Genomic DNA, 23,003 nt, shown 5'->3' with positions numbered 1-23,003 from the left:
AACACCAAGGTGCACGGAACGCTGTTACCTTTCCCGCCAAGGCGGTACCTATTTATCTACTTGCAATTTCTTACGTTCCAACTGCTAGGTTGGCAGAAGCTGGGACTGAAGACGGGAGCTCACTCCATCACGCAGCACTCGGGTCTCGAACTGCTGACCTGCCAACCTTCCAGTCTGCAGTTCAGTGTCTTAAAAAAGTAAATGTTCAACTTCTTGTAAGCAACCATGGCACACTCTCAACTTTTAGATTAGGAGGCCTCAATTCAGTGGGATGAACCACCCACCTTCCACTGTGCCATGAAGGAATCATGGTGTCCTTCTGCTTGAGCCATACATTCTGGTTCCTTTACAACATTGGATGACAACTGCTTTTAGCAGTAGCCGCTCTGAACTAGGGGCTGCAGGGGAAAGCCTCATCCATCTTTGCCCTTCATACTACTTCAAACAGCAGAGTGAAGGTAAGGAGGAAGGAAGAGGAGGTTCCCTGATCTGATTTACCTGGAAGAGACTGGAATGGCGCAGTCTGACTCTCCCTCCAAGCAACTGGAAGAAGTAGAGGGAAAGAACAGAGACATGGGTCTGGCAGCGGGAAGGGGGGACGACTGCGTATTGCCGATGCACACCATTTTATTTTTTATAATCCTCAAGTTGTTTTTAATTGTTTCTGTATTGAATTTTTGGGAAAGTTGCTTATTAATGTTATAAATACGGACAGAGGCCACTTCACACAGGACAAAACAGCAGAAAGAACAGAGTAGCACCTTCTGCTAATCTCACTTTTCCCCTACAGCACACCAAACATGTACCCCCAAACCCACTATGCGTTTAAAGCTCACCCCTTTAAAAAAACACTGCAGCACAATCACATTAACAGACCATCTGTAAAAGTATTTATTGAGTCAACAGTAGAAACTGACATCACTCAAACCATTTCCTTACATAGGCTTAGGGGGTGGTCTTGGTGCAGCACCCTGAAAAAAAGGAAGGATTGGTTAGAGACTATTAATCTCTTTTTGTCACTGATATCTATAGGGAGACAACAGCTCTTAAGTATTCAATTTCTATCTCAGGCCAGATTCAATATAGGCAGGTTGCAGTGAATGAACAATGCAAGGAAAAGGCAGTCTGGAGAGCTGGCCTTGCCCCTATGGAGTAATCTTGAACTTCAGGGTCAGGCACTTAGTGAATGCCAGTTTTATAAAGCACCATGCACATGGATGGTGCTGTGTAACAATCCAGCTGCCTCCTGGGACAAAGAATGAGTATAGTCACTATCAGGTTCAATAAGGTGCTCTGTGGTTCCACAATTCATTGACAGGACTAATCATACAACACTCTAGTGCCTGTATTCCACTCTATTTCCAACCCTTCCCTTGTATGTCTTGTTTCTTCTTAGACTGTAAACCTGAACGATTATCAATATATGGCATCTAGTCTGTTTTTAGGCGCTTAGCATTGCGAATGTGCGAATCCCTATACACTAGCCATCCACATACCTTCATACAAAATCTAAAATAATGATAAACGGTATGGCATGGTGTATATGTGGATCAAGAACATGAACAAACAAAAGCACATATGCAGCAACTCAATTCCTTGCCTTTCTAGGATGGAGTATCTCAGAAAGACAAGTCCTCCATTTTTGTGCTCAGGAAATTTTCTTATATAATCATGCAATAAAAATAAATGACTACATGTAAAAGAGGAGTTCCAATGCAGATGGTGCTCCACCAGCCATGTTAGGAGTTTTCTGGTTAACTGTAGCAATCTATTGACAATATACTTACTGCAGGCCTGAACCTGGGTGGAGGGGTACGATCCTTCCGGGCCTCACGGGAGCGGTTCCTCACAACCTTGCTGTGGATGGCACAGCTAACACAATAGTGAAGCTTCACATAGAGCTTGGGCAACACATATGCTAGGGAAAAAGGAAGGGACAATAGTGTGAGAAGAACCCAGACATGCTATTCTTTGCATGACAGAAAGGCAAAACTCAAATCCTATAGCACCGAAGGAAATGCTCCTAAGTTTCTTAATGGGTGGAAGACTTATCTGGTCGTCTCGTATAATCTGCTGAGCTTTCCAAAGGAACATCAGAATATAAAATTTAAAAAAAACATGGCAGAAAAACACACATTGAACATCTAACATATTTCAATTACAGGTCTTTCAGTGACAATGGAATCCAATATCCTTTTCCTCACAAAGATCGTTCCCTTTAGTGTCTTCCAGTGTTCCTCAAGGAATAATCTTTGCAAGAAAGGGTCTCAAATCACACTATCCTTAAAGATTTCTAATCATAATTTATTCTTAATTTCTAAATAAATTGGGTATTCAGGGAAGTATCCAATGGTAGTCCTAGTTAGAGTAACCCCACTGAAATGAGTAGGACTTAAGCTAGTCCTGCCTAATTTAAATCCCATTAATTTCAACAGGCCTACTCTAAGGAGGACTAAAACTGAATACTACCCTCAATGTTTTTTTTATTCTGTCAAACTAAACTTTTCAAGCAAATGAAACCAATGAGAAGCCTAGAATTTGCTTGAAAAGTATAGTTTGACAAAATAAAAAACATTGAAGGTAGTATTCAGTTTTAGTCCTCCTTAGAGTAGACCCGTTGAAATGAATTCTCACTGGATTCCACATTTGGTGCTACCCCTCCCCTTCTGCTTTCCCAGGATGCTGGGAAATGCTTTGAATCAGTAAAGATTAAGACACCTACAAATACTGCTGGATTTGGCTGATGGGATATCACATGGGATTATGGTGTTTATTCACAAACTTTCATTTTGAGCCAGCTGCACAATATAGATCACTAGCAATGCTGAACAGAGTGCCCAAGTTGCTGGGCTCCATTCTGGGAAGAAGGCAAAATCAAAAGGTGAAATTACGTCTTCATTCCGCCTATCTCAAACATTAAACAAGATGTTATCTCCCATCGTAATGCCTTCTCTTAAAAGTTTTAGTTTTCTGCCTCATCCCCACTACGCTTGTAGAATGACAAATTAAAAGTAGCATATGGCAATAAAAGATACTTACAGTCAAAGACACTTGCCTCAGAGATATCTCTGACTGCAGCTGCTTCTACAATGTTTCGGATGACAAACTTCTTAATAGCCTTGTCCTTGGGGACACACCGGGCACAGTTAGTACAGCGGATAGGCTGGACGTGTCCCCGGCCCTTCTTAGCACGGCCATTATTCCTTCTCTTCTTCGTCTGTTTAAAGAGACAAATGTTTATAAAGGAATGTCAAGGTACCAACATAAGCATTACATAACATTACCATCACCTCTAGGCATACAGGCAAGGAAGCATTATAAAATGTGTCTCTCTTCTTCTGTGGCCACATATTAATATAGCCATGTGTGGACAAGCAGGATAGTTCTCATACACCCTACACAGTAACAAAAGCAGCTGCTTATCAACAGCATAAGCATAGCATAGATCCCTAAAGCTATCCAAATTTACACCACAGCTAAAAATTAAGCCTTCATGTTCAGTACACCTCCAATAATCAGATGATGGGACAAACAAAAGATAAAAGCTAGAACTTCCATCATCCTATTGCTTGTGAGCTTCTAGAGCACTGGTCTTCCAATTCATTACATGACATGGTGGGGGCTGCTACCTTAAATAGCTTTTGGAGGGGGCAGGGGAAGAGACCGTTGACAGTTAAATAGGACCTCCATGTTATGAGGAAGTATATCTCTGAAGATCAGATGCTGGGGACAAATAATGGGGAAGGGCTACTATTGCTTTCATCTCCCACTTGGGATTGCTCGAAGACATGGACCCTCACAGAATAGTAGGGTTGGAAGGGGCCTACAAGACCACCGAGTCCAATGCCCTGCTCAGTGCAGAAATCCAAGTAGGAGCATCCCTGACAGATGGCTGTCCAGCCTCATCTTGAATGCCTCCAGTGTGGGAAAGCCCACTACCTCCCTAGGGAATTGGTTCCGTTGTTGTAGTGCTCCAAGAGTCAGGAAATTTTTCCTGATGTTCATCCGGAATCTGGTTTCTGTAATTTGAGCCCATTATCCTGTGTCCTGCACTCTGGGATGATCAAGAAGTTATCCTGGCCTTCCTCTCTGTGACAACCTTTCAAGTACTTGAAGAGCGCTATCATATCTCCCCTCAGTCTTCTCTTCTCAAGGCTAAACATGCCCAGTTCTTTCCATCTCTCTTCATAGGGCTTTGTTTCCAGTCCCCTGATCATCTTTGTTGCCCTCCTCTGAACCCTCTCCAGTTTGTCTGCATCCTTGTTAGTGGGGCGCCCAGAGCTGGACACAGTACTCAAAATGAGGCCTAACCAGTGCTGAGTAGAGTGAAACTGGTACTTCACGTGATTTGGAAGCTATACTTCTATTAATGTAGCCCAAAATAGCATTTGCCTTTTTCGCAGCCACATCACATTGTTGGCTCATATCCAGCTTGTGACCTACAACAATTCTTGCTTGTAGTATCGCTGAGCCAAGTGTCTCCCATCTTGTAACTGTGCATTTGGTTTCTTTTTCCTAGGTGCAGAACTTGGCATTTATCCCTATTAAATTTCATTCTGTGTCTGATCCAGCCAGTTTCTTTCTTATGAGTCAGGATCCAGAAGCTTTACACACTCCATTCTAATGTAAATTGCACCAGTAGCATTACCATTCCCCCCTTTTAAGCTTCCTTTTTCTTCTTAAAAAAGGAGGCAAAAATGGGACTAGAAGAGACAACAGAATCAAAGCACACAAATGCATATGTATCACTATAAATTAATGCAGGTCCCATGTTAGTTTGGTATTAAATGTGGTTCCTAGGCATTAAAATATTACAGAACAGCACCTCAAAGCATCTAGCCATCCAGTGTGAATCCGCACACTGGATTAGACAGACCCAGGAGGTGTGCACCTATACCCTTTTCATTTGTCTTAACAGCAGCAAAAGCTCCTACTGTTTCAGGTATTTATCCCTGATAAAATTATTTTTTAGCATTTTGGAAAGATAATGGAGCAGCCTTTTAAGAACAGGGCTGTTACAATATTAAAAGGGAATACCACTTTTCATCTATGAAATGCAGAAATAGGCAATATGCCCAAGGGTTGTTTTTTTCTACTGATTGTATTCATTTAATACATCTATACCCTATCATTCTTCCATCACTGTACTCAAGGCAATGTACATAATGCTGTTCACAGACCATCTCCTATCCATTCACTGACCTATCCAGGCACAGACCCAGCCTTGCTTAAAGCTTAGCTAAGGTGTCTTTGTCATATGTCTTCAGACCACGCCTTGGGTTCTCCAAGCATCAACAGCACTTTCGTCCGCCTTTCGGGAGCTGTACATGAATTGCTCCACCGTGGGTTTCATATTAAACTTTTGTTTTATCTTGTGGGCCGACAAGGGACAATGTAAGTATTTTAAAGCAGCGCATAAGATACTGCACCGATCCTATTCTTCTTTTTCTTCTCCAGGGATGGCGCATCTTTACGGATTCGGAGCAGGCCTCAAATCCTCGAGCGCCATTTAACCCCCGATCAGCGGGCTTCCGTCTCCTGCGGGCGTCGCGCCATATCCAGAATGGGCCTAACACGCCGACGTGCGGGCGAACGATCCATTTAGCTAACGCCACCGGGGGGGGGGGAGGATTATACCAACTGAGGACAGTGAGGGGAGAGGATACTGCCGCACAAGTCTTAGGATACCGGGGAGGGGGAGAATGTAAGCACTCCAAGCCCACTTTAAGGGGGCGCGAATATCCTGACCTAGAAATAACTGCCCCTCCCCGCACACACAATTCCCAAGAGACACCCTCACTCTCACTCCCACTACCCCGGTCCCGTCCCTCACGGAGCTGGTTTTATGCCCCCTTATGATCCGCGGCCCACTGACTCGCGCGCGCGGTACCCACCATCTCGACGCTGAGGAGGCGAAAGAGGATCCGGCTCGTTCTCTGCGATCCTTATATAACTTCCCTCCGCCAGGCGGAAGCGCTTCACCACATTTCCGCCGACGATTAAAAACGGTTGTCAAGGAAAGAGTCTCGGAAGGGAGGTATTCGTCACAGTATGGTTGTTCCTGGGGACAGGAAAAAAGGATTGAGTCTGATTTTGGCCACCAACTCTGGTTCCCGGGCGTTTATGTATGGGATTATATTTCTTCTCATGCTCTGCGGAAGAATGGTTTTCAACGAAGGAGTGATTAGATTTAACGCCCGGGCGTCTCCCAGAATGCATCAGGCGAGGGAAGGATGAACTCTCCTGCTTCTGCTGCAGAGGTGCATGCAGGGAGATGTAGTTTCCCACCCTACCTCACAAGGTGGCTAGTGCAGGGTGAGGCGACGGTCATTTCCTCCCCGAAAGACATGGTCGAAAGGCCTAGTAGAGCTTGCGGCAGGACCAGCGTATTTTTGCCCCCTGGTTATTCACTTGTTTAGGTTTCAGCTTTTAATAGTTCTCTGAGTTTTATAACACTATACTGATATTCAAGCTTTGCAGCAACAATATTAATTTATATCTGAAACCACAAAATCCTGTGAAATTAATGGGGTCTGACGTTTAGCCAGCACTTTGTGCGTGATTCCAGGCCTGCTGTAGTCGTCCATAATCATGCAGAGGGAAGTCGAGTGTCCACCCACGAGGCATAGACAGCAGCATGTATTTTTCATTTTAAAGATGGGTTTATTAAAAGCCAGTTCATATCTGTATGTGGCTATCTAGCAGTTTAGTTTACCAAGTTATTCTGCACAGGTCTGAAGATGGACATGGTTGACTGTGGGAATCAGCCTTCCTATACTCTTTGATGGATTCAAACTTAAACTTCCTGTCCTCAGCAACCTCTTTCCATTTTGATTATTTATTTATTTGATTTGTAACCCGCCTTTCTACCAAAAATGGCACTGAAGGCAGTTTACAATCAATAATAAAACTTGATAAAATAATAAAATACATGACACACAAAACAATTTAAACAATTTGATCTGTCTGCAGAAAAACCCTGTTAGATCTAATGTGGACCCCTTGTGCATTGCAGAAGATTCTGGGGCATGTGCTATGGACATACCATACTAGCATGGACTGCTGGGTGTACGTCTTCCTAGAAATATACCCAATGCTACCCTACATTGGGTAGCAGCTGCGTTTTTCTGAGGAAAATCTGTAATGGCAAACAGTATTTCAACAGTGATTTAAGACAACGCTACAGATGTATAACCATAACCCATGCTGTGCACAAGCCACAGTTACATCCCCAATTGCTGGGTAGAAGAGAATAGTTATACTGGTTTTGTGTCATATGCACAAGCAGATCCTATGAATGGTACCTAACTTCCTTCATGACTGAGCCATTCCTTTGAGACTTAGTGGCATGCCTCAAATAATTTCTGAAACTGTCACTTCAAAGAGACACTCCTTTTATTCCAGAAAGCACACACACGTGCGTGTGTGTGTGTTTTCTGGAATAAAAGGAGTGTCTTTTTGAAGCTACAGTTTACAAATGTGTGTGTAAAACACAATTTTGTTTCATTTTCACATGTAATTATCACCCACACACATGCACAAAAGATTTAATCCCAAAATGCTAACATCACCAATGGAGTCTTTTAAAAAGCTTAAATGCAGCATAGGTGGGGGTGGGGAATCAGGGGAAATCTCTTATATCTGATCAGCAGCTGATCGGAGAGAAAATATTTTCAGTTCTGAGGAGGATAGGGTCTTGGGAGAGGGGATGGGACCTGGGGGGGGTGTCTGGGGGAGAAGCTCTCAGGCTGGATGGGGTTCCCTGTAGCCCAGGAGTCCCCGATGTGACATCCATGGGTGCAAGAACACCCCTGGGGACCTCCAACGAAGCTCTTCACTCCCTGGCACCTTCCCCCAAAATGTTTTTAAAATTAAAACCTTGAAAAATATTATGGCACCAGGTACTCTTTCCTGTTCCTGAACCTAGTGCAGATCAGCTGTTGGCAGGCAGGCAGAGAAGCAAAGAGTTGTTTTCTTGCCCCGTGCAGTCTTCTGCCCACACAGACCTTTCCCCTTCGCTCTCTCTTTCCTCACTCCCGACTCTAGCCTTGCTATTTCTCTTCCTCAACCCCTTTCCTCACTATTTCTTTCCCTTTCTAGCCTCTAGCCTTGTTCTTTCTTTCCCCTCTACTCCTTTGCCATGCTATTTCCTCCAACAAGCCTCTAGCCTCACTGTTTCTCTCCTCCCCCCATCTTTAGCTCAGTTTTGATAAGCCAGGCCCCCACAGCAGCCATTATGTGACTAGCCACATCCTCCATGGGAGCCATTTTGTTGTGGTGCCCACAGCAGTTTCTCAAATTCCCAAATGTGCCCACAGGTTCAAAAAGGTTGGAGACCTGCAGCCGGGAGGTTCCCCTTTCTTGATCTACAGAAATTCACAATCAGAGCAAAGAAAGATATCTTCCATTCTTATTATGCTGCACTGCAGATGGGTGGGGAGCCTTTTTTCTGTCAAGGGCCACATGCCCTTGAGGATAACCTGTCAGGAACTGTGTGCCAGCAGTGAGCAAGGCCAGAAGCAAAAGTGAGTAGGCCCACCCCCTTTTCTCTCTCCCCTACCCCCTGCCAAGGAGGCTGCTGGGGGAGGGGCAGATAGTTCTTGCCAGAGGTCTGAGCGGATCACTTGCAGATGGCTTTGAAAATGGGCCGTGGGTTGCCCAGTCCCAGTCTAAAAGCAATTGAGAATGCCATCTTACTAATACCATTTGATGTGCCAAAGCATTACCACACCCAGTCTAAGCAGGGAGGTGTTCCCCCCGCCCCTATAGTTGCTCCATAATGGATGGGTTCCCTTTCCCTAGTGATTCACCAAAGTCTGAACCAGCATATTTTGCAAGGGAGTTGTAAGACCTTACCTGAGATGTCTTTAAATATGGGATAGTAATTCAGAAAAATGTGTTATAGTTTAAACGATGGGTACTTTCTTTCTTTACTAAGCTATGTCAGGGCTTCTGGCCATTTTGAACTTTCACAGGTCAAAATCAGCATCTTGAATTACACTTTTAAAATAACAGAAAGCCAGTGCAGCTGTGTCCCTAAAATTTTTGATTTACATCCCTACACAGTGGCTAACATTTCTTTAGCCATGTTAGTCTGTTGCAGCAAGAACAAGAAAGAGTCTTGTGGCAGCTTAAAGACTAAGTATTTTCGCATAAGCTTTTGTGGACACTGCCCATTTCATCAGATGCATGAAGGGTTTACCTCAAATTGGCAGATTTATATACACATTCTTGAGTGGGTGGGAGGGGACATATAAACTGTATTATCAGAGTAAACTGAAATGCAAAAAAGTACAGACAGTAATGATTACCTTAACTACACAGTGTTTTTGTGCCATTCACAAAATGTTGTTTGGTGATACCACAGACATTGCAGTGGTGAGCTGATGGACATATGTAGTGTGATTAAAAAAGAAAAAAAACCATTGCTCTTATTCAAACCACAGGAAATTAAGTTGAATTTCTTGATGAGTTGTAGTTCAGAAATTTTACATTGATATCTGTCTTTGAAATTCATTTGTTCAAGAATGGCCACATAAGGTCATTGACAGACTGCCCTGGGGTGTTGAAATGGAATGAGCTCCCTAGTGAGGTTCGCCTGGCGCCTACATTGTATTCCTTTCGGCACCAGGTGAAGACCTTTTTATTTTCCCAGGCATTTTAGCATTTTAGCTTTCTAAATTTTTATCTTTGCTGTTTTAAATCTGTATTTTAAACTCTTGCACTGCTGCTAGGTTTTATTGTGGTTGTATTGTTATATTGTGGTTTTAATGTTCTATATATTTTAAATTGTTTTATTGTGTGTTGTTTGGTTTTAATTTTTGTGAACCACCCAGAGAGCTTCGGCTATTGGGCGGTATAGAAATAAATAAATAAATAAATAAATAAATGTGCTGTCCTCCCTGGCTCCTGAACACTGCCATTCCTCATGTCAGATTTGTGTTCATTTATTCTTTTGCATCGAGACTGGTAATTTTGATCACTGCCTAAAAGATTCATATAATCTATTCTCACCACTGTATTCTGTACTATTTCACACATGGGGATCTGCAGGTTTCAGAGAAGCATGCTGAGCCATAGCAGCGTACATGTCAGAAGGTGGGAAAGATGTTGAAACCCCATTGCTCAAGACCCCTCTCATCAACTGGTATCTCTGGCCTGACTTTGGAATGGTTATGGAAATAAGCATGACACAATCTAGGATCGAACAACATTGTGGTTTATTGTCTTTGAAATGCTTTGCAGCGCAAGAGTTGGCTCTTTTGGCTGAGGTGGCACTAGACATTTATTTTTGTGCCATGGGCATCAAAGGAGTCTAGCTTTGCAAGCTGAAGCCTGGTGCTTGTGCACTGCCAGGATACTTTGCCTTGCCAAGAGACAAACTCATCCTCAACTACCCCCCCTTAAAACTGAAACGCGTCAAGAGTTAAATTGACTGGCAGCCCGATCCTCAAACCAGTTAAACAGGAGCCCTTGGATTTAAGCCGGCTTAGTCCTATTGAGTGAGAGCTAAGCCCTGGAGAGGCCCAGGAAGCCGAGAGGGGCGATGCAATAGCCAGGGCTCCATCCTGCTCCGCCCTGGATTAAAAACCTCGGGATTTGAATTTTATTAAGGGGTGGGGGGATTGCCTGCGGGGCTCGAGATCCTCAGGGGTCTGCGCAGAGGCAGGAACTGTGGGGAGCGGTGAGTTTAAGGGGCATCTGGGCAAAGGGAAGCTGATGTAGCGACAAGGGAGGGAGAGGAAAAAATCAGGCGGAGTCCGAGACCAAAATCCGGGTGGGGGGAGAGGAGAGGTCTGGGAGAGAAGTGGTGCGCGGGGAGTGGCGCGGGCCGGGGCTCTCTCTTCCACGGATCTCCATAGATCTGTGTAGGTGGGGGGTGGAAGTGTGTGGGGGTCGCCTCTTCTCTATGGAGTTGGGAAATGACGCCTTTGATCTATGCGAGCGGTGGGGTGGCGCTTCTGTGGGGCCTGTGCTATGGAATCGCTTCGCTTCCTTTGTCCAGCTTCGCTAGTTCGTCGCAAGCCCTCCGCCCCCACCCGGTTGCAGCAGCAAAGCAAGTCCGATCCAGGTTTCGCGGATGCATTGAATGCTGGGCTTCACTTCTTCCCTTACGACAAAAAAAATCCAGAGTTTTTGTTTATTTGTAGAGTGGGGAGGAGGGAGCTTCTCTCTGCCTATTTAACCCTGCATGAAAACTCCTTCCAGCTGGAGGATTCCTAAACTGAGGTTTCTTCCACCAGCCCCCTCCCGCCCCGTTTGCTCTCCGAGAGTTGTCTCCCCCCCCTTTTCTCTATGATCCCCACTTCCAGCCAGTCACTGCAGATTGGGGGAGGAAGGAAGAGTCCATCAGACCTCGTTAGTTGGGGGGGGGGGCGTGAAGGTGGGGAAATCGCTAGGCTCAATGATACATACAAAAACTTCTAGGTTGGCAAGCTACTGGGTTCCTGAAGTCGTCCAAGGGGCTTGAGGTGGGAAGTGGGGGCTGTTCGGGGAGCCCTAGTGGGTCCTGCTGCCTTATGGTGAACGGGGGGGAGAAGGGCGAGCAAGCTCCGAGCTCCTGCTGCTCTGCAGAAATGTATTTAACTCCTGAGCCGATTACAGAATCTGCATGCTTAGCCTGCTCTTGGTCTCTCAGACAATAACACCTCTGTTTTCTCCTACTCTTAGGAAGCTACTATAGCCAAAACACAAAAACAGAAATCCCGAACGAAGAAGCAACCCTGGAACAAAAATATTCAGGCAACACCCCTGGTCGCCTAGTCCTCAGCCGATGTCTGGGAGTGATAAACTGCCCCAGCGTAGCCATCCAGGAAATTTCGTCACTAGTGCCACTGTCAAAGGCTGAATAACAACCTTAAGAATTATTTCCCCCACCACCACCCCAACATGTGTCCAGGTTTAGTGAACTGGTTAGGAAAATGCCCATCTGTGCATTCATTTGGCAGACACTTGATGTCATGTGTTGCTCCCAGAGAATAGCAATAATAATAATAATAATAATCTAACATATTGCCCGCCTTATAACAAGTGTTAGCGCAACACAGCCCTCCAAGGTTTCCCAGATGGCCCCACCCCCTTTCCCTAGCCCCACCAGGTGCTTTCCTGGCTTTTGTTCAGTTTATTTCCTCCATTCTAAGGGGTTGAAATGCTTCACCTAGTTATTGACAGAAAGAGCTTAATGCTAAAATATGCGAGGGTGTTGCTCTCCCCCCTCCTTTGCCTTCAGCTCTGCCCTCCACTGAAATGTGCCCCTGAGAGGTTTTCCAGAATGAAATTTGGCCCTCAGACTGAAATTGGTTTGACCCCTCTGCTGTATTCTGACTGGCAGCAGAGTTCTCCAGGGCCTCAGGCAGTTAAGAGCCTTTCCTATCACCTGCACTCTCCCGGATCTTTTTAACTGCAGATGTCAAAGGCTGAACCTGAGGCCTTCTGCATACAAAAACAACACCAGGGTGACACTCCAATCACAGGAGGGAAAACAAGCAACAGAGTCTCAACAGCCTGCATAGCGCCAAATAAACAGGCACTGTTGTATGACCTTCTGCATGCAAAACCTGTGCTTTGCCACTGCACTGTTGTCCCTTCCCATAACCACGAGTGCATTCTCCCTCATTGCTGTGTAGTCACAGCCAGCACTTACATGTCTGGAACTGGGAGAACGGGACTTCCAGGTGATGGGCTACAGTTTCCAGGAAAACTCCCCCTTTCTTCCTCAGTACCATCTTTTTTTAGAAAGCACTGAACACCCCCACATGGAAATTAACCACCATACCCAGTAGCACACTGCCTGCTCACCTAACTGAGCCAAACAGCTTCAATTTCCTTCAAACTATGCACCAGGCTCCAGTTGCCTCCCTCTCAGAGTTAGGATTTTATGAAACCCATTCATGAATATAATTTTAGCACTATTTGTCTCTATACAAGTGTGCTTGGGAATAATCCACCATGCAAGACATCTTGCTGCCTGAGGCAGAACAGCAAATGATGCTCCCCACCTCAAATCAAGGTCATAGTGTCCAAGGATGCCATGTTATTTGGTACTCAAGGCAGAAAATCCCACAAGTGCCTCTTCCTTGGAGTAAAATAATTTTAAACATTACTAACAATTTTGTTGCCCTTTGTTGTTGTTGTTCAGTCGTTAAGTCGTGTCCGACTCTTCGTGACCCCATGGACCATACCACCCAGGCCTTCCTGTCCTCTGCTGTCTCCCGGAGTGTGCTCAAGTTCATATTCATTGCATCGGTGATGCTATCTAGCCATCTCATCCTCTGCCGTCCCCTTTTACTTTTGCCTTCAGTCTTTCCCAGCATCAGCGTATTTTCCAGGGAGTTTTCTCTTCGCATTAGGTGGCCAAAATATTTGAGCTTCAGTTTCAGTATCTGTCCTTCCAATGAGCAGTCAGGGTTGATTTCCTTTAGGATTGACTGATCTGACCTCCTTGCAGTCCAGGGGACTCGTAAGAGTCTTCTCCAGCACCACAGTTCGAAAGCATCAATTCTTCGGCGTTCAGCCTTCCTTATAGTCCAGCTCTCACAGCCATATATTGCTACCGGGAAAACCATAGCTTTGATTATGCGGACCTTTGTCGGCAAGGTGATGTCTCTGCTTCTTACTATGCTGTCTAGGTTTGCCATAGCTTTCTTCCCAAGGACCAAGCATCTTTTAATTTCATGGCTACATTCACCGTCTGCGGTGATCTTGGAGCCCAAGAAAATAAAATCTGTCACTGCTTCCATTTCTTCCCCTTCCATATGCCAGGAAGTGATGGGGCCAGATGCCATGATCTTCGTTTTTTTAATGTTGAGTTTCAAACCAGCTTTTGCACTCTCCACTTTCACCCTCAACAAGAGGCTCTTTAGATCCTCTTCGCTTTCTGCCATTAGGGTGGTATCGTCTGCGTATCGGAGGTTGTTGATAATTCCCCCAGCAATCTCAATTCCGACCTGTGATTCATCCAACCTGCCGTTTCTCATGATGTACTCTGCATATAAATTAAATAAGCAGGGTGACAATATACAGCCTTGTCGTACTCCTTTCCCAATTTTGAACCAATTGGTTGTTCCATGTCTGGTTCTTACTGTTGCTTCTTGACCCTCTTACAGGTTTCTCAGGAGACAGGTAAGGTGGTCTGGTACTCCCATCTCTTTCAGAATTTGCCACAGTTTGTTGTGATCCACACAATCGAAGGCTTTAGCGTAGTCAATGAAGCAGAAATAGATGTTTTTCTGGAATTCTCTTGCTTTCTCCATGATCCAGCGAATGTTGGTGATTTGTTCTCTAGTTCCTCTGCCTCTTCGAAACCCAGCTTGTACTTCCGGTAGTTCTCGGTTCACATGCTGCTGAAGCCTAGCTTGTAGGATTTTGAGCATAACCTTGCTGGCATGTGAAATGAGCGCAATTGTGCGGTAGTTTGAACACTCTTTGGCATTGCCCTTCTTTGGAATTGGAATGTAAACTGACCTTTTCCAGTCTTGTGGCCACTGTTGAGTGTTCCAAATTTGTTGGCATATTGAGTGCAGCACTTTAACAGCATCATCTTTTAGGATTTTAAATAGCTCAGCTGGAATACTGTCATCTCTGCTAGCTTTGTTGTTAGTCATGCTTCCTAAGGCCCACTTGACTTCGCTCTCTAGGATGTCCGGCTCAAGTTCAGTGACCACACTATCATGGCTATCAGGGACATTAAGATCTTTCCTGTATAGTTCTTCTGTGTATTCTTTCCACCGCTTCTTAATCTCATCTGCTTCTGTTAGGTCCCTGCCTTCTTTGTCCTTTATCATGCCCGTCTTTGCACAAAACGTTCCCTTGAGATCTCTGATGTTCTTGAAAAGATTTCTAGTCTTTCCCATTCTATTGTTTTCCTCGGTTTCTTTGCACACTCAAAACCAGCTGCCTGAGGTGGCTTCCTCACTCTGCCTAATGGTAGACCTGGTCCCAACCCCCTGCATAACTCTGATCAGAGATTTGAGAACAGAGAGTTGTTCAGAGGCACCTCTCTTAGGTTGTTCCATCTCTATAGCTAAGGAAATGCAGGTCTGGCTAGAACTTTTGATGGAAGTCTGCTTTAAGAATGCCATGCACTCCTCTCTGAGAACTGCTGAGGAAGGATGGGGTACAGATGCAATAAATGAATAAAGGGCAGACTTAAACCCAGACTCCCAACTCCTACATTAGACATGCAATGATAAATAAAATCAACGAAAAATAGTAGTGTCCTTCACTCTCAGCACAAAAGCAAGAGTCCTGGGCAGAGAAGAGTCGATCAGTCAAAATGAGCAATGCTAATTTAGGCATAAACCATTGGTCATTATATCCTACTGATTTAAGGCTTAAATATAATTATTTCTTCTCCCCCCCCAATTTATATTTTCTAAAGTTCAAGTGTAACATCTTTATATAACAATGGCAGTATCTTTCTGTTGCTCTTATGATTCATACAGCGGCTTTATTTTTCTGTTGCTATAGCAAAACTAGCTGCAATTTTCACACTTTTGCTACTACCCCATGTATTTTAACTTTGTTCTGTAATACATAGTGTGTGTGTATATAAATGTGTAGTGCTGTGCATGTACCTGGTGCTATTATGGCCTAGAAACTGTGCTTTGTTTAACAAAATAGCCTACTTATCTGCCAGTTGTATTGAGAAAAGCCACAAAACTCACTGGGTGACCAATTATTCTTTTTCAGCCTCACCTACCTCACAGGGATGTTTTGAAGGAAAAATGGATAACCTTATATACACTGTCCTGAGCTCCTTGGAGAAAAGGTGGAACACAACTGTCATAAATGACATATTTTTCTTTTTCTTCTTAGGAACAAGCTCTGGGTAACTGAACAGTCACTGATATGCCCTGGCCCCACTGTTCGAACCCACCTGCACTGCGAGCTGTCAGAGGGGTATACCGCATGCTAACAGTAGCAGGAGCCAGGTACACAGTAGGGAACATAGTAGGGAAGGCTTCTGAGTGAGGAAATAGTAGAAGTGAAGGGTAGGTGGATGGACCTGAGCGGGCATAAATCTGTCTCCAGAGAGACAAAATGGCTGAATAGTCGTGGGAGGTGGCAGCCCTGGGCCTCCAGGTTCAGGGAACGTTTTACAAGAGGCTGAGTCCAGTAGTGAAAATGGAGAAGCAGGCCTCAGCAGGCCCCAGGCCAGCAGAGGGAATGGAGGGAACAGGAAGAGAGAGTTTTGCCATCCCATCTGGGATCATCCGGGATCTACCTCGCTGGGCAGTGCCACGGCAGGAGGGCATACCTCACTGCCTGGAATCCCAATGGCAGGATTTCCTGAAGACCATGCAGTCTCCTCCCTCAGCCTGGGGAAACCAACAACTGCCAGAACTGACATCCTGGGATGACCTGGTCACTTTTGAGCGTGTGTTTGGTGCCTGCCAGTGGCCGAGAGGAGATGGGGTGTCCCGACTCAGGCCAGCCTTCAGCATAGAAGCCCAGCAAGCATTTAGCAGCCTGAATTCCAGGGACAAACTAGACTATGGGAAGGTGAAGGCCGTCTTCCTGCAAGGAAATGCCACCAGCACAGAGATACACCGCCAGCGCTTCAGGCAGTTCTGCTACCAGGAGGCTGAGGGGCCTCGCGAGGTTTGCAGCCGCCTACGGGAACTCTGCCATTGCTGGCTGGAGCCAGAGAGTCGTACAAAAGAGCAGATCGTAGAGCTGCTGATCTTAGAGCAGTTCCTGACCATCTTGCCACAGGAAATCCAAAGTCAGGTCAGGGAGCGTAGCCCAGAGACCTGTGCCCAAGCAGTCGCCCTGGCTGAAGGCTTCATCTTGAGGCAGCAGGAAAGCGAGCAGCAGGAAGAACAGGTGAGTGTGATTCATTTGGGGTAAATACTGCAACAGAGTCCAGAAGCTTCTCTCTCTCTCTCTCTCTCTCTCTCTCTGTATGAAACGCAGTGCCACTGTTGGGGTACTGTATACCTTTCAACATTTTGAAAAAGAAAATGGGGGTGCCCGCTACATGTAACATCAGCCTTCCTCAACCTGATGCCCTTCAGATGTGTTGACACTGCAACTCCTGGCATGTATTTACGTATTCATAGGGTTTGGAGATAAGTATAATAATACTGCAATGGAAGAAAAATATGGATTCTAAAAAGTGCTAAGGCATGTGGAAAACAATGGCGCATATTCAAGAATTACTTTCCTATAGGGGGAAAAATACTCTTGGTGATCTCTTGAAGTGAAACTTGAGCTTTCAGATATTGCAGCTGGGATTTGAATCCAGAAAGAACGGAGACAATATGGGAAAATATACATTGCTGGGCTATGAAAAGAATTCTAGTAACCTGAAAGGCATTGGCCATGCTGGCTGGGAGTTGCGGTCCAACACATTTGGAGGTCACCAGATTAGGAAGGCTGCATTACATGAACTAGTGTTTTATTGCATGGTAGTGAGCAGGCCCATTAAGTTCCTTCATTTTCCCAGTGGAGATGAATAGGTGAAAGGAAAATGTCCCCCAGGGCCAGCCCTATCATCAGGCAGAGTGAAGTAGCTGCTTCAGGCAGCAGACACTGGGGGGACCAGTGGCAACTTGTTGGAGGACAGGGCTGTGTGTCCCATGGAGCCTGCCCTGCACTCTTGTAAGCTAGCCTGCTGCTCTCGGGTGCAATGGAAAACACTGCCCTGTCAGCAGTGTTGAAGTAAGATTCCGCTACCAGTCATCAGCTTCTGTACTGTACATGGGAAGGGGGTGCCCTCCTTTGCTTCAGGCAGCAAAATGTCTTTGGCCAGCCCTGATGTCCTCTGTCAGTCAAAAATGACCCCTTTCGTCCCTGACTAGTTTTCCTATCCTGTGCGTCTGCTTTCCCTAAAGTTTAGAAGGTGACTGAGAGTCTATGGGTGTTTGATACTAGCTGTGGAAGAGGAGGCACAATTCACATGCACTTCATCTTCCCACACTTGTTTAGAATGTCTGAAGCTGAGACTGTGTCTCCCATAATCGCAGCCAGCATGGCCACTTGCCATAGGAATATAGGAAGTTGCCGTATGCTGACTGAGCCAGTTGATCCATCTAAGCCCAGTGTTGTTGACACTGACTGGCAGCAATTCTCCAAGGTTTCAGGCAGGATTCCTTCCTAGCCCTACTTAGAGACACCGGGGATTGAACCTGGGACATTCTGCATGCAAAGCATGTGCTCTACCACTGAGCTGGCTGGGGATGATGAGACTTACAGTCCAACATATCTGGAGGGCGCCAGGTTGGGGAAGGCTGTTCCAATCTTTGAGCTTCCTCTTGCCCTGCTTAGAATATCCAAAGCCACACTGAATCAAACCATGATGCCCATCTAACCCAGTACTGCCAAATCTTGACTGGCAGGAGCTTTCCTACCCAGTGCTTCAGGATCACACACAGACAGATGTACTGTGGGCATCTTAGGGCATGTTAGGGACTAAGGCTTTCATATGTGCAAAGGTCACCCTCTCTACCATCGAGTCCACCCTTTACCATTGATCCTGTTTGTGAACTGGACTTTTATTGTTTCAGGGTCCTGAGCCATTCCCAGAGGTGGCTGTGGATTTTTCTGAAGCACAGAGAGTTCCACTGGATGCCAGGCAGAGGCAGCTTGGCAGGGAGACCAGGAAGCAGGATAATGGCAATGCCTGCTCATTGGGTAAGGGTGCATTTTGCCTGAGCTACTACCCTCCTCCATTCCCGATGAGCAGCTACGGACTGGTCCCTACAACCACCATATTGTATCCTTCTGGACAGGTTCTGTGGGTTGACCATTGGGGGCGCTGTTGTGTAGTAGTTCAGCCTTGGCCTCTCAAGATGGTTCCAGGAAGTGATCCTGAAAGACTGTGGGAATAATCCAGTGGGGAGCCTGCAGAATTCTATCTTGTCTTTTAAGCTTTTCAATTCCTCCATGAACTCACTGGGTGAGTAGCTAGTTCAACTTAGCTACTGTGACACTTTGTACATGGGGCTGTCGTTAAAAACTGTTTGGAAACTTCCACTTGAACATGGCATTACAGCTTCAGCCACAGGGCTTATGTAACACATGTAACTCCACTATTTGCAGAGCTCCACTGGTTTCCACGCTAAGATAAGCAGATGGTAAAAACTCATCTGCTCCAACAAGGATTTTGAGACCAGGGGTTGGATTGTATTCTTATCTGGCTGCTCTCTTAGTTTAAAATATGTGTATTGGTTTTTTTCTTTTTAATTGCATAGTATTTGTTGCATGGTATTATATTATCATAAGCCACTGTGAGGGCCTATGGTCCCCAAGCAACCTCTAAATTGAATTATAAACAAAACAATTCACAAAGGACACGCAAAGCATTTTTGTGAACTCACATAACATTTCAAAGTTGACAAATTTGGCGCTTCTATTTTCAGATGCTTGGTAGTTTTAGTACATTTAGTAATGCTAGATCCATGGCCATGGGATGCCCTATGGATCACCACACTTGTTATGTGGGAACCTAAATGCTCTCTTGTAGTGGTGTCTCAGGCTAGAGGGATGAGGAGCTCCCATTCCTACCCCACCCCCTCCGCCTTGGCAACGGCCCACAGAATAACATTGTGACTTGCGTCCTCATCCTGTAGGTGCCAGTCTCATGGATAGAACTGAGGAACAGCATGACCACCAGGAGCCCAGGGAGGAGGAGGCACCCCCAGCATCTGAGGGAACCCAAAGAAAAGAGAAATCTCACCTCTGCATCGAATGTGGCAAAAGCTTCACCCGGCCCTCAGACCTGGCTAAGCACCTGAATGTCCACACAGGAGAAAAACCCTACCTGTGTGTTGAGTGTGGGAAAAGCTTTAGCCAGCTCTCTCACCTTACGAGACATCAGAAAATCCACTCGGGGGAGAAACCTCACATCTGCTCCGAGTGTGGAGACACGTTCAGCCAGCGGGCCTATCTGGTCAGCCATCAGAGAAGCCATTCAGGAGAGCAGCCCTACCGCTGCTCATACTGCCAGAAATGCTTCAGCCACCAGTCAGCGCTGAAGATACACGAGCGCAACCACATGGGCCAGAAACCCTATGCCTGCGCTGACTGTGGGAAGCGGTTTGTTTCCTCTTCCTCTCTCACTACCCACAGGAGAATCCACACAGGAGAAAAACCTCATGCCTGTGGCGTGTGTGGGAAGAGATTCATCCAGCATTCCAATCTAGTCTCGCACCAGCGAACCCACTCAGGGGAGAAGCCGTTCTCCTGCAAGGTGTGCGGCAGGAGGTTTGCCTATCCCTCCGACCTTACGAGGCACCAAAAAATCCACACAGGAGAGAAGCCCTACCCCTGCGATGAGTGCGAGAGGAGGTTCACCAGGCTCTCTGACCTTATTACACATCAGCGAATCCACACTGGGGAAAAACCTTATCGCTGCCTTGAGTGTGGGAGACGGTTCAGGCAGAGGGGAGTGCTGGTGAAACACCAGAAGTGCCATTCGAAAGAGAATCCAAAAGGAAGCGAGTCCAGGCAAAGCGAGTTGCAAGCAAACAGCGAGTTCCAAGTTCATGGGATAAAGCAGGAGAAAGAACAACTGGGGAATGTGGCAGAGTCCAGCTCAATTCCCTCACCCAGGTCCTGATGCCCATCACTTGCACACCATTGCACAGAGAGAGCAAAGATCTTGAATGATACAGTCAGGGTTCTTTTCCCCCTCTCTCTGGTGTTGACTAAAACTGGTCATGGGAGCATTTGTCCATTGGCATCTCCTGCCTCGGTTGTTACAGACGTTGCGGGGGTGGGGGGTGGGGTCCAGGGGCACTTTGTAGCTGGACTTGTAAGTTCTAGAGAGAAAGGACATGAGGAATGAATGATCTTGTCCTTTACTCCTTCACAGTGCTGACTTTCCTGCTGTCACATGACCTTTGGAAGAAGCAGAGATGATGACATTTGTTCTGCATGCAGCGGTTGGGATAAACCTTTTCCAAGTAACTGGTCTGTCTGTGTTGGCTGGATGAAATAGGAGCAGGATCCCTCTTCCTGAAAGAATAGCTCCCTATTGCAGAGAGAGAGACAGAGAGAGAAGCTATGCATGTATCCAAGGCACGGCTGGGACAATGATCTCTTTAATGCCCTATACTATTACTGGGGAGGGAAGGAATGTAGGTCTCCTCTGCTGGGGGAAACAGCCTGGGACTGGGGAAAGTAGCGAGATCACCATGAGACCAATGGGGCCAGGGCACCATACACAGGGGTGTCCTGCAGTGATAATGGCATGGACTGGTAACCTTCCTTGCATCATCCTCTTTTGGTGGCAATGATGGCTCCATTGCCTTCCACTTCTCTACATGTGTGTAAAGCCCAACAGAATCAAGACAGGACAGTCAGACATCCTGTCCTTGCCCTAATCACATCCAGAACACTTTGAACTAGGGCTGTTTAATGACACAAGGAGTTGCCTTTTACTGAATTGAGCCATCGTCCAGTCTGACTGGCTGCAGTTCTCCAAAATGTCAGGCAGGGGTCTTGTCCAGGTGTGTTACCTGAAATCCTGTAAGGGCAGATGGCAGGGACTGGACCACATACAAACTGTGGGCTTTACCACTGTGTTAATGGCTGCTGAGCTTTGCTGGCTAGGGTTCAGCCCTGAGACTATTTTTTATGAACTGTGGCAAGCAGGCAGGCAGTCCCAGCTCAAAACAGAGCCTTGCCCTCTGCCAGCCAGCTTACTAGGGGACTGGCCAATCTGACCTAGGTAGCTGAGAATTATGTGCCTCAACATCTCAGTATTAATGGAGGAGAAAGAATGAATGGAGCTGTACACTGGAGGTGGAGAAAGGTGGGCAGGAGCAGCAATAACGGAACTTGACTTGTGCACAGTTGGATCCTGGAGCAAAGAGTAACTTTTACTTGGCTTCTGATGTTTGTTTTGGTCAGGACTCTGTGGCTTTAAAGATGGAGCTTCAGTGATGGGAAAAGCCTGACCTGCTGAATTGCCTCAGTTCAAGACCTTGGAGTCCTGCCAGAAGAGAGAAAAAAATATGGCAACCTAGTTTATAAAGTGGCTGATCCCTTCACACTTTCTAGTTAGTATCACCATTTGAACTGAAATATTTGGATGCAAACTATGGAAAGTTGGTAAAGTTAGGTAAGGGGGGAATAATTGCTCTTGTGGGTGAGGTAGGTTACAGTGATATTTGTTCCAAAGCGGCAAGGTATTTTTTAGAATGAATTAATCCAAAACCTTAGTATGGAACTGACAAAAAATTGTAATAACTTTAGGCAGGGCTGTGTGTACTTTATGATTCTGCAGAAGCATAGAACTTAACATGCCAAGGAGCTCATCTTTAAATTTAAAAGTTAAATTGAAACAGCTGTTAGCATTCATAGTTCTGAAGATAAGCTAGTATGTGGGTAATGCTGGTGGAGTTCTAGAAGTAAGGGGTGTGTTTGTCTGGGAATGGGGGTGATTTGAGTCAGATGCTCTCAGAGTTTTGATGCCCTGGCATCTTGCCTCTTCCCGCGATGAACACAAGCTGAATAACTGAAACATGCCGATTTACAGAAGTGATCGAACTGACCTTTTCTAGACAGCAGAGGTCACACAGCCCTACTTTTAGAGAACTTCTGATATAAGGATTAAAATAGTATGAACCTCAGATGTTTTTAATAAACAAAATCATGCTCCTATAATTTTTTTGTTTGACCCATCATTTATTTATTTTTTAAATTGAGTTTGGAAGCATGTGTGGCAGTTGTTAACGTATCTCACCTCACAAGTTTCATTGTGTCCTCTAAAATCTTGGCAATCCCTGCTCCTTATTTTAGAGTCCTGGGATAAAGAGACAGGCTATTTTGTTGGAGTGGTTTCAAAGCAGATACATGTAAGGAATCAGTTTCATTTTTTAAAAATTAACTATTTCCAGCCATCCGGTGTGACTTCACAGCTGCTTTCTTAATTAAGTACTAACCAACGAAACACCAACTTCTGTCTCAGTAGCATTGCATAGTAACTCACAGCTGGTGCTCCCAGGAGCTATTTGGGTGGGATCATGCTTATGTCTTGGGGAGGATGAGGACAA

The 23,003-nt window shown here is 45.7% G+C and overlaps 2 protein-coding genes across 3 annotated transcripts; one reads left to right on the top strand and one right to left on the bottom strand.

Moving 5' to 3' along the window:
- Nucleotides 1–867: 867 nt before the first annotated feature.
- RPS26 (ribosomal protein S26) lies at nucleotides 868–5,921 on the bottom strand. Its single transcript, XM_084837383.1, has 4 exons — nucleotides 5,895–5,921; nucleotides 3,040–3,217; nucleotides 1,788–1,918; nucleotides 868–971 (listed from the first exon to the last, which is right to left on the bottom strand). The coding sequence occupies exons 1-4, from the start codon at nucleotides 5,895–5,897 to the stop codon at nucleotides 936–938; spliced, it is 348 nt and encodes a 115-aa protein (XP_084693509.1). The 5' UTR covers nucleotides 5,898–5,921; the 3' UTR covers nucleotides 868–935.
- A 4,570-nt stretch (nucleotides 5,922–10,491) lies between these two features.
- On the top strand, nucleotides 10,492–20,738 carry LOC146353818 (uncharacterized). Of its 2 annotated transcripts, none has more exons than XM_084837370.1 (4): nucleotides 10,492–10,684; nucleotides 15,817–16,827; nucleotides 18,510–18,636; nucleotides 19,575–20,738. In XM_084837370.1, exons 2-4 carry the CDS (start codon nucleotides 16,126–16,128, stop codon nucleotides 20,561–20,563), a joined length of 1,818 nt encoding a protein of 605 aa, XP_084693496.1. In that variant the 5' UTR covers nucleotides 10,492–10,684; nucleotides 15,817–16,125; the 3' UTR covers nucleotides 20,564–20,738. The 2 variants fall into 2 exon arrangements, with proteins under 2 accessions (XP_084693496.1, XP_084693497.1); XM_084837371.1 differs by lacking the exon at nucleotides 10,492–10,684 and adding an exon at nucleotides 10,804–10,868.
- The last annotated feature ends 2,265 nt before the right edge of the window (nucleotides 20,739–23,003 follow it).

This window comes from Heloderma suspectum, chromosome 2 (genome assembly GCF_057233095.1).
Source record: "Heloderma suspectum isolate Gila_16-S chromosome 2, 16-S_ref, whole genome shotgun sequence".
Lineage (NCBI taxonomy): Eukaryota > Metazoa > Chordata > Lepidosauria > Squamata > Helodermatidae > Heloderma > Heloderma suspectum.
The sequence above is the reverse complement of the archived record's forward strand: the minus strand, read 5'-3'. Positions and strand labels throughout refer to the sequence as shown.

Bases quoted from the DNA above. Each gene is read 5' to 3' on its own strand.
- RPS26 (XM_084837383.1), bottom strand. The intron at 1,919-3,039 runs GTAAGTATCTTT...CTTTTTCCCTAG, and splicing joins TGAGGCAAGTGTCTTTGACT to CATATGTGTTGCCCAAGCTC. The intron at 972-1,787 runs GTAAGTATATTG...CCTTTTTTTCAG, and splicing joins CACCCAGGTTCAGGCCTGCA to GGTGCTGCACCAAGACCACC.
- LOC146353818 (XM_084837370.1), top strand. From the start codon at position 16,126: ATGGAGAAGCAGGCCTCAGCAGGCCCCAGGCCAGCAGAGGGAATGGAG. The intron at 16,828-18,509 runs GTGAGTGTGATT...TTATTGTTTCAG, and splicing joins GCGAGCAGCAGGAAGAACAG to GGTCCTGAGCCATTCCCAGA. The intron at 18,637-19,574 runs GTAAGGGTGCAT...CTCATCCTGTAG, and splicing joins TGGCAATGCCTGCTCATTGG to GTGCCAGTCTCATGGATAGA.